The 15,540-nt window shown below is 37.2% G+C and overlaps 1 protein-coding gene across 1 annotated transcript; it reads left to right on the forward strand.

Annotated features, from left to right (window-relative positions):
- The first annotated feature begins 12,675 nt into the window (after positions 1-12,675).
- Positions 12,676-13,623, forward strand: OR1L22 (olfactory receptor family 1 subfamily L member 22). The gene is given in 1 exon segment (NM_001391486.1): positions 12,676-13,623. A coding segment is annotated over 1 exon segment (948 nt).
- Positions 13,624-15,540: the final 1,917 nt, after the last annotated feature.

Below are 15,540 nucleotides of genomic sequence, written 5' to 3' on the forward strand. Positions count from 1 at the left end.
TCGGCGAGAAAGGACTTCTCTGACTCTGTGGCTGGAGGGTTATATCACACTCTAGAGATCTGACCATGGTGCTGAAGGACAGATCTTTGTGTGGCTCTAGAAGTCGGGGCTACTGAGGCTAGATGAGATTTAGAGATTGTGGGGCTCCAGAGAGCTTTCTTCTAGAGGCATCTGGGGAAGTTCAGGTATGACCCCTCCCATCACTACATAGAGCAAGAAAGTAGGACCCGTACTCTCAAGGGCAGGTAAAAAGCACCTCAAGTCCCTGGCAACAACTCCATGCAACTGATCCTAGGGAAGACTAATTAATCAATGCTCAGGAATCCCAAATGGCAGACACTTGTATTTCATTACCCAAATAACTCACTCAGTCATCACCTTATTATCTTCCTGTGATATAATAAGTATGGTATAATGGCCTAAAATTGAGCTTTAGAGCCAAATAAAACTGAATATAATTCTGAGCTATACTTCTCAGAAACTATGAATTTGGCAATTAAAATCTCTGAGCTCTAGTCTATTAATGCATAAAGAGGTAATAAGACCTAATTTTTAAGTAAATGCTTTAAAGATTAGAATGTTACTTATAAAATACTGAATATAGAGACTGGCACATGGTAAAATGGCTCAAATAACAATTGTACTTGTTGCTGCCACTGTTACTGCTACAATTATTGTGGATATTGCATAACCAAAGTTAATTGAGGTTTTTCAGATGTTGGTAGGATGCACTTTGCATAGCCCAATTCTTCTATTTGACTGTGTGCTCCTGGAGAGAAGTGACTGTGATAAATTCCCCTTGTATCCAGTGCCTAGCACAGTACCTGGCACAAAGCAAGGACTCAAGAAAGAGTGACTGTATCTGGTCATGGTGCAGCCAGCAAGTGACAGTCCTATTCTTGTTAACACTCATTCCCTGACCCAATGAGATGTCCTATCTTACATATCATTCTCCAATACAGTGTTTACCAAGTGTAAATATTTATGAGATGAAGGTGATTTTTCTCATTATTTCCTTTGTCTTCACAATCAGTTAGCTAACCCATTCTCCAATCTAATTACTAGGCTAATTTATTTTTTTAAGTCTTTAGTTATTTTTTCTTTCTTTCTTTCTTTCTTTCTTTTTTTTTTTTTTTTTGAGGAATATTAGCCCTGAGCTAACATCTGGTGCCAATCCTCCCCTTTTTGCTGAGGAAGACGGGCCCTGAACTAACATCCAGGCCCACCTTCCTCCACTTTATATGTGGGAACACCTACCACAGCATGGCTTGCTAAGCAGTGCCATGTCTGCACCTGGGATCCAAACCAGTGAACCCTGGATAGCAGAAGAGGAATGTGGGAAGTTAACCACTGTGCCACTGAACTGGCCCCATACTAGGCTAATTAAGCACATATAATCCATAAAAAATTAGGGATCAACATGTCTATTAATGTATTTTATAATAATAACATATAGTATCACCTACTATATGGTGCTTTAAGCCTAGTAACATATGTAAGATAAAATAGAAAAAGTGCTCAGTTGATTAATCTATGGGAGGCAAGGACTCAGGCTTATACTGTGAACTCTGGTAGCAAAGACAGTACTGGACTGTGGAGGCCTTTTTTAGAAGTCTCATTAATGAAACTCCAAAGCCTGTGTTTATATATTTGCCATGGCAATTGCAACAAAGAATAACATAGAAATGAGATAATCTGATTTTGATGTTCCTAAGGAACTCTAAATAGCATTAAAATGTCTTGTTCCAGGGGTTGGTGTCAAGATAGTGGTGTAGGCAGAGTCTGAACTCACCTTCTCTCACAAACACAAACATGTCACAACTATTTTAGAATGATTATCCCTGAGAGTGAACTGAAAACTGGATAGAAAGAACCTCCACAACAAAGGACAGTTATGACGGAGAGGGAAGCAGCAGAAATTCCTTTCCAGAGAGAAAACAGCCACCTACATAAGCTGCAGCACTCCACAGCTGGCCTGGAGCAATCCTAAGGTATGCAGCCTTCCCTGGAGGAGCAGGGAATCTCACCAGGAGAACATTACCACTATAAGCATCCTTCAGACTCAGAACAATTGAGACAAATGTCATAATATCTGGCATGGCTATCTATTAACAACAACAGTGATTATACCCAGAATAACTTGGACATAAATGGCAAAAAACTGGCTCTTCAAGGGCCCATACACAAATTCACCCATTTCAGAGCAGCCTAAAATCCCAAGAAAGTATGGTGCACAGTCTTTTGGTGAAAAGAGACTCACTTGATAGGCTCTAAGTGCATCTCAGTGAGAGGTGAGACCACTCTAGAGACTCAGACATTGGTGGTGACCATTGTTGTGACCTAGTACAGATGTGTTGACAGAGACATTGGCAGACACCATTGGAATTCTTCCCCTGGGGTGTTAGAGTCTACACTGCCCACTAGAGCACTGATTTAATCCAGCTCAGCTAGGGCAGGCAGCTAGCCCTAGGGACTGGTCCCACCCAACAGAAAATCCTTGGGTGTCTTCTGGGTCTGCATAGACTGGATTCCTGTATCTGCTGTAGGCAGGGAAATGAGTCTGCCTCTGTAGGGCAGGGTGTGTGTGAGGAGGGGGCGGAGTGTGAGGGGGGGGGCTTCTGCAGTGAGGCAACTGGGTCTGCTTGAGAGGATCAGGACATGTGCATGGGCCAGGACTGTGTTGATGGTGAGTGTAGACCTGTGGGCTGTGTGGGTTATAAGTGGCAGAAGACCTGTGCATCTCAAACAGCCACATAAGGGATCAGCCACACCTTCCAAAGCCTGAAACAATTGGTTTGTCCTATGCCTGGGGCAAGTCACACTCAGCTGCAATCCTGAGAGTTCACAACAGCCTTGCAGGCAAGAGGTCTACAACAATTGCAAGTCCCTCAGACTAGCAACCAGTCACAAAGGGGGCCTACTCGCTTAACAGGAAAACTGCAATAGGAATGTGCTATTAGACCTTGCAGCCAACTGTGCTGGGGCTCCCCAACCTAAAAAAAATGACTGAAGGGTCCATAGTAGGCACACATAGCTGAGCATTACAACCAGCTGACCATGGGGACAACTTAGACTTCCTGGGCACCTGCAGAAAGAACAACCCTGCCACAAGAGAAGGATACAGGTAGCCCACACAGGGGTCACTCTTGTAACATTTGGAATTGGTGACAAGAGGGAAGCACACTGCTGGGCATAAAAAGGTGTCTCTTACACAATGTCACTTCTCCAAGATCAGGAGACATAGCTGACCCCCCCCCCCCCATTACACAGATATAAGGGCAGAAAAAGAGGTAAAATGAGGAGGCAAAGGACTATCTTCCAAGCAAGCGAACAGGAAAACACTTCAGAAAATGAACTAAATGAAATAGAAATAAACAGTCTACAGGACAAAGAATTCAAACAAATTGTCATAAGGATGTTCACTGATCCTGGGAGAAGAATGGTTTGAAAAGAATGAGAACAGTCTAAGGGAACTCTGGGACACCATCAAGCACACTAACATTAGTATTATAGGTGTCTCAGAAGGAGAAGAGAAAAACAAAGGGGCAGAGAGTCCATTTGAAGAAATAACAACTGAAAACTTTCCTAACCTATGGAAGGAAACAGACATCCATGTACAGGAAGCACAGAGAGCACCAAACAAGATAAGCCCAAAGAAGCCCAAACCCAGACACATTATAATTAAAATGTTCAAAATTAGAGATAAAGAGAGAATTCTAAAAGCTACAAGAGAAAGGCAACAAGTGACATACACAGGAAACCCCTTAAGGCTATCAGCTGACTTCTCAACCAAAACCTTTCAGGCAACAAGGGAGTGGCATGATATATTAAAAGTGTTGAAAGGAAAAGAAAAAACTAGAGTCAAGAATACTTTACCTGGTAAGGCTGTCATTCAGAAAGGAAGGAGAGGTAAATAGTTTCCCAGACAAGCAAAAATTTAAAGAGTTTATCATCAAGAACCCAGTTTTACACCAAATGCTAAAGGGACTTATTTAAGTGGGAAAGAGAAGACCACAAACAGGAATGAGAAAATTATCTAAAAAAGAGAGGCAATAAAATCATTGGTAAAGGCAAAAATACAGTAAAAATAGCAGATCGACCACCTATGAAGATAATATGGAGGACAAAAGAGATAAGTACTAAAATTACTTATTTCAATGATAATATGGTAATGGCCAGATCCACAAAATAAGTGATTAGATATGATATCAAACACATGTGGGAGGAGGAGAGCAAAAGAGTAGAGCTTCTAGAAAGAGGTCAAACTAAAGAGACAATCAACTCAATATAGTTTGCCATACACAGATATTATTATGTATGAACCTCATGGTAATCACAAAAGAGAAACATAATAAATATAAAAATAATTAAGAAAAAATAACCCAAACTTAATACTACAGGAAGCTACAAGGGAAGAGAGTAAGAGGCAAACAAAAGGAACAGAAAAGAACCACAGAAACACCCAGAAAAAAATGTAAAAAATGGGAATAAGTACATATTCATCAATAGCTACTATAAGTATCAGTGGGCTAAATGCTACAATCAAAAGGCACAGCATGGCCGACTGGATGAAAAAACAAAACCCATATGTATGCTGCATACAACAGACCCACCTCAGACCTAAAGACACTCACAAACTGAACGTGAGGGGTTGGAAAAAGATACTCCATGCAAATGGCAAAGAAAAGAAAGCTGGGGTAGCAATACTTTTATCAGACAAAATAGAGTTTAAAACAAGACTTACAAGAGACAAAGAAAGGCACTATGTAGTGATAAAGGGAACAATCCAACAAGAGAATATAATGCTTGTAAATATTTATGTACCCAACATAGGAGCACCTAAATATATAAAGAAATTATTAACAGACATAAAAGGAGAAACAGACAGTAACACAATAATGGTAGGGCACTCTAACACTTCAATTACACCAATGGATAGATCGTCCCAACAGAAGTTCAATAAGGAAACATTGCCTTAAATGACACACTAGACTAGATGGACTTAGTAGATATAACAAGTACATTCCATGCAAAACCTACAGAATACAAATTCTCATCAAATGCATGTGGAACTTTCTCCAGGATTGATCACATATTAGGCAACAAAACAAGTCTCATTACATTTAAGAAGTAAGAAATGAAACCAAGCATTGTTTCTGACCAGAAACGTATGAAACTAGAAATCAAACACAAGAAGAAAATCCGAAAAGCCACAAATATGTAGATAATAAACAAAATGCTACTGAACAATGATTGGATCTATGAATAAATAAAAAAATTTCCCCAGAGACAAATGAAAATGAAAATACAACATGCCAAAATCTAGGGGATACAGTAAAACCAGTTCTAAGGGGGAAGTTTATAGCAATTCAGTCTCACCTCAACAAACAAGAAAACTCTCAAATAAACAATCTAACAGTGCACCTAAAGGAACTGCAAAAAGAAGAACAAACAAAGCCAAAAATCAGTAGAAGGAAGAGAATAATAAAAATCAGAGCAGAAATAAATGAAATAGGTACACTAACAGGGATGGTTCAACATCCACAAATCAATCAATGTGATACACCACATTAACAAAATTAAGAATAAAACTCACATGATCATCTCAATAGATATAGAGAAAGCATTTGACAAGAAACAGCATCAATATATGATAAAAACTCTAAATAAAATGGGTATAGAAGGAAAATATCTGCACATAATAAAGGCCATATAAAACAAACTCACCACTAATATCTTTGTCAGTGGAGAAAAACTGAAAGCCATCCCCCTAAGAACTGGAAACAGAAAAGAATACCTACTTTCCCTACTTTTATTTAACATGGGGTTGGAAGTCTTAGCCAGAGCAATCATGCAAGAAAAGAAGTAAGACGAGTCCAAATTGGAAAGGAAGAAGCGAAACTGTCACTATTTGCAGATGATGTAGGATTTTCTATCTGTAGAAAATCCTAAAGAATCCACTAACATATTTTCAAAATAATAAATGATTACAGTGAAGTTGCAGGATGCAAAATCAACATACAAAAAACAGTTGTGTTTCTATATTCTATCAACAAAGTAACATAAAGAGAAATTAAGAATACAATCCCATTTACAATTGCATCAAAAAGAATAAAATATCTAGGAATAGACTTCACCAAAGAGCTGAAAGATCTGTACAATAAAAACTATAAAGCATTGATAAAAGGAATTGAAGAGAACACACAGCAATGGAAAGATATTTCGTGATCTTGGATTGGAAGAATTAACATAGTTAAAGTGTCCATATTTCCTAAAGTTATCTACAGATTCAATGCAATCTCTATCAAAGTTCCAACAACGATTTTCACAGACATAGAACAAAGAATCAAAACATTTATATGGAACAATAAAAGGACGTTAATAGCTAAAGGAATCCTGAGAAAAAAAGAACATAGCTGGAAGTATCACACTCTCTGATTTCAAACTATACTGCAAACCTATAGTGACCAAAACAGCATGGTACTGGCACAAAAACAGACACACAGATCAATGGAACAGAATCAAGAGGCCAGAAGTAAACCCACACATCTATGGACAGCTAATTGTCAACAAGGGAGCCAAGAAAATACAATGCAGAAAGGAAAGCCTCTTCAATAAATGGTGTTGGTCAAATTGGACAACTACATGCAAATTAATGAAAGTCAAACATTATCTTACACTATACACAAAAATTACCTCAAAGTGGATTAAAGATTTAAGACCTGGAATCATTAAACTTTTAGAAGAAAATGTAAGCATTATGCTCCTCAAAATCAGTCTTAAAAGCATATTGTCCAGTACCATGTGTGACCGGCAAGAGAAATGTAAAAAATAAACAAATAGGACTACATCAAACTAAATAGCTGCTTCACAGCAAAGGAAACCCTCAATAAGATGAAAGGCAGCCTAACAATTGGGAGAAGATATTTGCAAACCATATATCTGATAAGGGGTTAATATCCAAAATATACAAAGAATTCACACATCTCAACAACAAAATCTAACAACCCAATTAAAAAATGGGCAAAAGATTTGAACAGACATTTCTCCAAAGATATACAGATGGCCAAGAGGCACCTGAGAAGATGTTAAACATCATTAACTATCAAGTAAATGAAAATCAAAACTACAATGAGATATCGCCTCACTCCTGTCAGAATGGCTATAATTAACAAGACAGGAAATAATAAGCATTGGAGAGGATGTAGACAGAAGTGAACCCTCATATACTGCTGGTGGGAGTGCAAACTGGTGCAGCCACTGTGGAAAACACTATGGAAATTCCTTAAAAATTAAGAATAGATCTACCTTATCATCCAGCTATTCTACTGCTGAGTATTTATCCAAAGAACATGAAAACAGGAATGCTTAAAGATACACACACCCCTATGTTCATTGCAGCAATATTCACAATAGCCAAGACTTGGAAGCAACCTAGGTGCCCATCAAGGGACGAATGGATAAAGAAGATGTAGTATATATACACAATGGAACACTACTCAGCCATAGGAAATGATGAAATCCAGCCATTAGTGACAACATGGATGGACATTGAGGGTGTTAGACTAGGTGAAATAAGTCATAGGGAGAAAGTCAAATTCCATATGATCTCACTCATAATTAGAAAGCAAAAACAATGACAAACAAACATATAGAAACAGAGACTGGATTGGTGGTTACCAGAAGAGAAGGGTTGAGGAAGGAGGGCAAAAGAGGCAGTTAGGCACATGAGCATGGTGATGGATTGTAATTAGTCTTTGGCTGGTGAACACAACGCAATCTACACAGAAATTGAAATATATAACAATGTACACCTGAAATTTACATAATGTTATAAACCTATGTTACTGCAATAGAAAAAAATATCTTATCCCAAAGTAAACTTGAAATAATTGTTCAACGATCTTCATGATATCTGTAGAACAATTTAAGTTTAAAGTATAAACTGTTATGATTGAAACATAATTTGTAAAATATATTCTTATGTCAATTTTTTGTAAGACATTACAACTTTGATAAAAAATTAAGAAAATTATTCAGTATGGCAGAAATTAACTCACTGTTTTTACTTTTCTGAACATTATCTTATTGACAAAGAAAAAGATGTTTTCTAGTTTGTATATTAAAAGACAACAATTGTAAGATATTGATTTATGAGTTCATTTTTGAAATCACCATTTCCAATACATATTCATTCCATTAAAGTGTGTACCAGGAGGGGCCGGCCTGGTGGTACAGTGGTTAAGTTCACATGTTCTGCTTCAGTGGCCCAGGGTTCGCCAATTCGGATCCCGGGTGTGGACATGGCACTGCTTGGCAAACCATGCTGTGGTAGCCATCCCACATACAAAGTGGAGGAAGATGGGCATGGATGTAGCTCAGGGCCAGTCTTCCTCAGCAAAAAGAGGAGAATTGGCAGTAGTTAGCTCAGGGCTAATCTTCCTCAAAAAAAAAAAGAGTCTACGAGGAAATTCCAAAGTTGAAATGAAGAGTGTTTTTCAATATCTTCCCTAAATAAACATACATTGAAATACAATTTTCCTATTACTGATTTCAGAAATAATTGGATTGGATATTATTTAATGAGAATTTGTGTAATAGTGCAACTCAGACCTACCTTCTTCTAAAAGTTGTCAATTGGCATTCATTAAAATTGGTCTTATGTGATTGAATACTAGAAAATTTTGGGCTAAGAATTTGGTTTTATTGTGTGAAAATAGTAAACAAAGACTTGAAATTCTTAATATCATTTCATTGAATATAAAATATTTATCTGCATTTAATGTATTGGGAAAGTTAAAAACCAGGAAGTGATTAAGTTCAGAATTAGACTTCAATTCAAAATCCCCACTACTAATGCCGACACTATTGATTTAGTTTCACTTAAACGATATCATATATCTCTTAATTAGTGTTCTTATTTGAAATGCATCTACAACACTTGGCCTGAGTTTAATTTGCATGTGTATCATAGTTTCAGAGTTAAAATGGTATATTAGTAAATTTATTAAGGTTTGCAGTTTTTCTCTTCATACATACGCTACTAACTGTATAATAAAACATATTAACTCAGAGATTCCATAGGACTTTATTTCCTTTTAAATTAATATATCTATTATGCCAGTTTAATGACTACTGTTCTAGATGACTTGTCAAGTAATCCAAAATCAACCCTCAATATGTTAATGAATATGGCTTAGACCCCTGGGGACTGGAGGGCTGTAAGGGAATAATTTACAACTCTTGTTTCCTCAAGTTGTAGATCATGAGATGCAGCAATTGTGAAAACTGTGAAGAAATCAAAGAACTCTGCTCCAAGCTGAGGGTGTCTGTAAGACTAGGCTGTAATTTCCACATAGTGAGACTCACTTTGAGTCCAAGCACCCCTCTGGTCAAGGCATCCAGAGAGGAGCTCAGGGCTCAGGCCAACTAGAGTGAGGACTGAGCATCAGGCCCACAAAGGATGGATGCTAAACAAGAAGATTTGGTTTATGACATTTTCTAAGTTGACCAAGAGAAAAGGGGACACATTCCTTAAGGACAGAAAAGTCTCTGAGTAATATGGGAAGGCAATGATTATAAAATACTAGTTAATATATATTGAATGGTGATTACGTGACAGTCACAATGCTAGATATTACTTGCTTTGTTCATTTTAAGCTCTCAATAGCACTTTTGGGTTAGTACTCTGAAAGGCAATGTAGCTTGGTGTTTACACCAGCAGACTGTGAAGCCGTAATCCCAGCTCCACTACTTACCAACTGTGTGATCATAGGCAAATATCTTAACCTCAGTTTTCTAATCAGTAAATGGGGATAATAATAGTCTATACCTTATGAGTTGTTAATAGGTAATATATGAGATTATGTAAATTATTAAAACAAGGCTTTATACATAGGAAACATCACATAAAATTTGCTATTCCTTTTGAAATACTTCAAAAGTAGATAACTGAGTTTCTCCACTGTCTTAAAGTATTTTAAAGAAGATTGAGTTCCTAGTTTGTTTGAAATCAAATCTATGTTCTTAACCACCAACAGCAACACTTTCCTATCACTATGCTAATTGGAGTTGTAAAAATATATTTCTCCAACTTCTCAATTTTTCTCTTACTAATCCGTGAAGGAATCTATTCGTGTGAAGGATAAAGAGTTTGTTGTGAGGATATTATTCAACCACTCATGCTCAAGATACTCTTAAAAATTAGGGGAAAGGAAACTCTCACTTACCTGAGAACCTACTTAGTTCAACACTAGACAATTCATTCACCCATATAATTTTTTGATTGATCACCAATTGTATGTAAAGCATTCTGATGGCCGTTAAGGATACACCAGTGAAAAATAATTATGTCCCTAATGGAACTTCCATTCTAGTGAGGATACATGATAAAACAGAGTTTCAAGTGTCAGGTAAACAAAACAGAAGTGCAGTTACAAATGAGGAAGTTTTATTAGCACTACTTTACATGTGATGACTGAAACTAAAAAAAGGAATCAGTTCTATCCTGCATTCCTGCAATTTGGAGAAAATGAGCTGAAACTAAGTCACAATATCCGCCTCATTTGAATTTATCTAATAGACTACACTGTCTTCTATATGGGAACTCAGTGTCCTGCTACTTCAGGAATATTCCCCTTCTTTCTGCTCCAACCATATGGGGTCAATTTCTTGGGATTCTGACAATGTTTTCATTTTGAAATACCAATTATCTCCTAGCATATGCCAAATTCCCCATTATATCTTATAAATATATTTTTCTTGTAAGTATGGTCTCAGAGAAAATACCACTCCCTCCCATCTCCCATCAAAACTCTCCATCTTTCTATGTCTTCCACTGCTATTCATGTTTGTGACCTAGGCCAACTATTTTGAGAACACTAAAGAAAGTTTTAAGCACAAATATAAAGTACAATAAGGGAGCAGACAAGAAGGGACATAGGAAAATACAGCATCCAACTTAAACTTATACGTATTAGAGTGATCACATCATATTTTCTTTCTCCACTCATCCATCAATGGACATTTAGTTTGTTTTCACATCTTGGCTATTGTGAATAATGCTGAAATGAATATGAGAGTACAGTTATCTCTTGGAGATCCTGATTTCACTTCCTTTGGCTGTATACTCAGAAATGAGATTGCTGAATCTTATGGTATTTTTATTTTTAATGTTTTGAGGAACCTCCTCCTCCATATTCATAGTGACTATACCAATATACACTCCAACCAAAAGTGTACTAGGGTTCCTTTTTCTCCACATTCTCACCAGCACTCATTATCCTTTATCTTTGGGATAATAGACATTCTAACTAGGGTGAGGTGATATCTCATTGTGGTTTTGATTTGCAAATAATTAGTGGAGTAGAGCACTTTTTCATATGCCTGTTGGGTATTTTTATGTCTCCTTTGGAGAAATGGCTATTCAAATCCCTTGCTGATTTTTTAATTGGGTTGTGTTATTTTTATTATTAAGTTGTATGAGTTCCTTATATATTTTTGATATTAACCCCATTATCAGATACATGGTTTGCAAATATTTTCTTCCATTACACACATTGACTTTTCATTTTGTTGATTTTTTCCTTTTCCAGAAATGTCCAGGCATTGCACGGAATTTTTGGAAACATGGAGAGAGACAGAGTTACTTGAAGGAGAAGAAAGCATGAGATATTCTCTTGGTTCCTTAGAGGAATACCATTCATAATGGAAAAAAATGGTTGTTTTCTACTGATTTTCCCAACTGAGCTCCAGTGATTTGAGGACAAAGCAGAGGACAAAGGCACAGAGTATGTCAGTTTCATCAGATGAGGAGAGGTCTGCAGTGTCTGGGAGGAACCTTTCAGATCCAAGAAGAACAGAGTGTTTGTCAATGATCTGGTAAGTCCTGGGCAGCTTTATCTATGGTTGAGATGGTTATAGGGAAAAATTCACACTTATCAAGAAAACACACTTGTACATATATGCTCAGAATGATATTAGAACCCACAAGTTGGGGACCTAGGCTAGGATGTGTTTAAAAGTAAGTAAAGGGCTCCATCCATGCCATGTTTTATCTGTGTCTCTGTTTGCATCTTTTCTTCCTTTCTGAGTAATAATTCACTGGGGCAGAAAGGATATATTTATCACAATGACGGGAAAGAAAAGATTGTGTGTTAATATCAGAATTCAGTGTCTAGATTCCAGGATAAATATTAGGAAGGAAAGCAAAATAATTCAAGAAGCTGATGATTCAAAAGTTTGTAAGTAATTATCCTGACAAACTTATCCACTGAAATACCTGAATTTATATAATAAAAGACCATTCCGCAATCTGTGCCTAAGCCATATTACCCTGAACCATAAGTCAGAATATGATTATCTAACAGAATGCAAGATAATAGAAAAGGGAAGTCTCTTTCTATCTATGTCCATTTCTTTCTCTGATCTCACTACTCCTTCTATAATCTATTTTCCCATTGTCTTTAAGTAGCTCAGAAATAAAAGGGGAATTGAGAAATAAATTTCACCCTAAATTCTCCACATTAATTGAGGAAAGCATCAGTACACATAAATATTATATTTCCAAAGCTCATTGGGAGAATAAGGTTTAAAGATGCTTGGAAAACACAAGCTCCCAAAGATAGAAGAGTCTATTAATATATATTTTATTTATCTTTAAGAAAAATCAAAACTATGAGATGGAACAACCAAACAAGACCTTCTGAATTCATCTTACTAGGGCTCTCCTCTAGGCCTGAGCATCAGAAGCCTCTATTTCTAATCATTTACCTGGTCACTCTAATGGGAAACCTGATCATCATGCTGTCCATCTATTTAGATGTTCGCCTACAGACACCCATGTATTTCTTTCTGAGTGTCCTGTCTTTTGTTGATATTTGTTATACAACAGTTATTATTCCAAAGATGCTGACAAACTTTTTATCAGAGGCAAAAACCATCCTCTATAGTGAGTGCCTGAGCCAGATGTATTTCTTCCTGTCCTTTGGTAATGTAGATAGTTACCTCCTAGGGGCCATGGCCATTGACCGCTATGTGGCCATATGCAACCCCTTTCATTACATCACCATCATGAGCTATAAATGCTGTGTCCTTCTACTGGTAATCTCCTTCTTCATCCCATTTCTTCACTCACTCCTCCACGTCCACTTGATGAACCAACTCACCTTTTGTGCCTCCAACGTTATCCATCACTTCTTCTGTGATCTCAACCCAGTGCTGAAGTTGTCCTGTTCATCTACATTTGTCAATGAGATAGTGATAAAGACAGAAGGACCATTTGTCATAATGGTCCCCTTTATGTGCATCATTATTTCTTATCTGAGAATCTTCGCCACTGTTCTGAAAATCCCTTCAGCTGCTGGGAAGTACAAGGTCTTCTCCACCTGTGGTTCCCACCTTACCGTGGTGATTCTGTTTTATGGGAGTATTACCTATGTCTACCTTCAGCCTCTGACCAGCAATAATGTCAAGGACCAGATAGCAACAGTCATCTACACTATATTAACTCCCATGTTGAACCCTTTTGTTTACAGTCTGAGAAACAAAGACATGAAGCAGTGTTTGGGGAAGCTGATAGGTAGGATAAAGCCTCAATTACGTGGGTTTTATGATAAATCTTGAGAAATTCTGTAGATTCTCTAATCCCTGAAGCAAGGTCTTGATGTTTATGATCAATTGAGGAAAGTCACTAAAGGTTCTTCATGGGAGATGGGAAAATATTAACTGAATATAATGTTTTCCTTGACATTTCCTACATCTTCTCCAGTAGTATCCATCATTAGCTGGTTAGAATGAGCTTTATCCAAATCTTTCTGCCTACTTTTATCCTTACTCTATTATATCCAACCTTTCCAGGAAATCATAGTCCATCTATTTCCTCCAAACTCAGTTGAAAACTCCCCTAATGTCTGCAACTTTCCTGATGGAATTAATATAAGTTAGAAAAGTGTAATTGACTGAAAATATGTATGTCTGCCACAGATCTCTGCAGGTAGGTACATACTTCTGTAGAGCCATTTGTCTTAATCTATGGGCATTCTTTACAAATGTGTGTGTGTGTAATTCCCATCGTCTTTAGTTTGGAAAGTTCTCATCTAGAGTGGAAGTGAATCCTCAACCAGACTAGAACCATATTCTTTTCCTCAACACCTTACCACCATAGCATGATGTTCTGGTTCTTATAGACATATGTTTATTAATATATGATGTCAACTCAATACATTACTGTTAGTGAATCATCTCTAGCTCTACGTGCAATGGAAAATAAATCCTATACTATATCTCAGTACTCATTATCTTTAGTTTGTCCCTCAAATAGCTCTCGCTCTTTGAGTCCTCCTGAGCCTTGTTTTCCACCTACCTTTCCCTAACTATGACACTATTTCCAATATCTCCTCCCTCTGTCTATCATTCAGATAAATATAAGAATGTATATCCTATGTTATCATATAGAATCTACAATTCTCACTAGGATATTAATGGAGGCACATTGACTACTGTGTTTCTTTTCTCCAACCTATTTCTCATGGATAGCCATATTTCACTTGGGGACAATGTCTTTCCTTGAAAAAAATGAAGCTGTAGCCTAGAAATTTCAGAAAAGGAATGTATGACTGACAGAGTGAGGAACCACATACTCTGCTGAGTGATGAGTTTGCGGCTCAGCACAGTTGTCTAAAAGTAGCAATTACCTGAGAAAATATATTCTAGAACTACATTATTTAAATATATGGATGTCCAATGGACTGCACATCTATGCCAACTCTGGTCAGTTGGTCTTGACTACCTGAGAGATATAACATGGAAAGTAACTTGAATAACGATCTCTAGACTCAATGGGAAAAAAAAAATTCCATAATTGATTTGCAATGTCTGGTGTGAGCATGAGATTGGTGGTTGTAAGTATATGTCACAGAGGTAATATTTTAGCTGTACAACAGTTATCAGAATGTTTAATGTAGGTTCTTCCCTTTGTAGGTAACCTCTGGAAAAATTCAAATAGCCTCCAATATGTTTCCCCGGGGCTCAATTTTGAGAGCTTAGAAGTGTAAAACATATCGTTTGGACATAAATACAAGACAAAATTCATTCAATCTATGATATCAGAAAGATGCTTGCAATCTCTGCATCCATCTGGATGTGGTTTCAATTGATACAAAAAAATCTAAATTATAAAGACAAGTTTTGTATCACTCCCATACTCCCACACTCCCTAGAAATGTATATAGAAGATCACTAGGAAAAAAAAACCCACTTTCATTCAGAAAAAGGAATAATGAAAGACACAGAAAACTGATCAGTGGCAAATTCTAAAATCCAGCTAGAGAGATATTTTGAGGACCCCTACTCTGAAGGTGGGAGAAAGTTCTTTGTTTAGGTCTTGATTTAGGTGCCTGGGAGTAGCCCCCTTGACCATTATTCTATGCAGCCTCTGGCTTTTGTTCCCTATCCATTACTCTTTAAGGCCACCTAGAGTGAACATCCAGGAATATGCCCAAGTTGGTGGCTGAGAGGACTTCTCAAACCACTTCCTGCCCA

Source organism: Equus caballus, chromosome 25 (genome assembly GCF_041296265.1).
Source record: "Equus caballus isolate H_3958 breed thoroughbred chromosome 25, TB-T2T, whole genome shotgun sequence".
Lineage (NCBI taxonomy): Eukaryota > Metazoa > Chordata > Mammalia > Perissodactyla > Equidae > Equus > Equus caballus.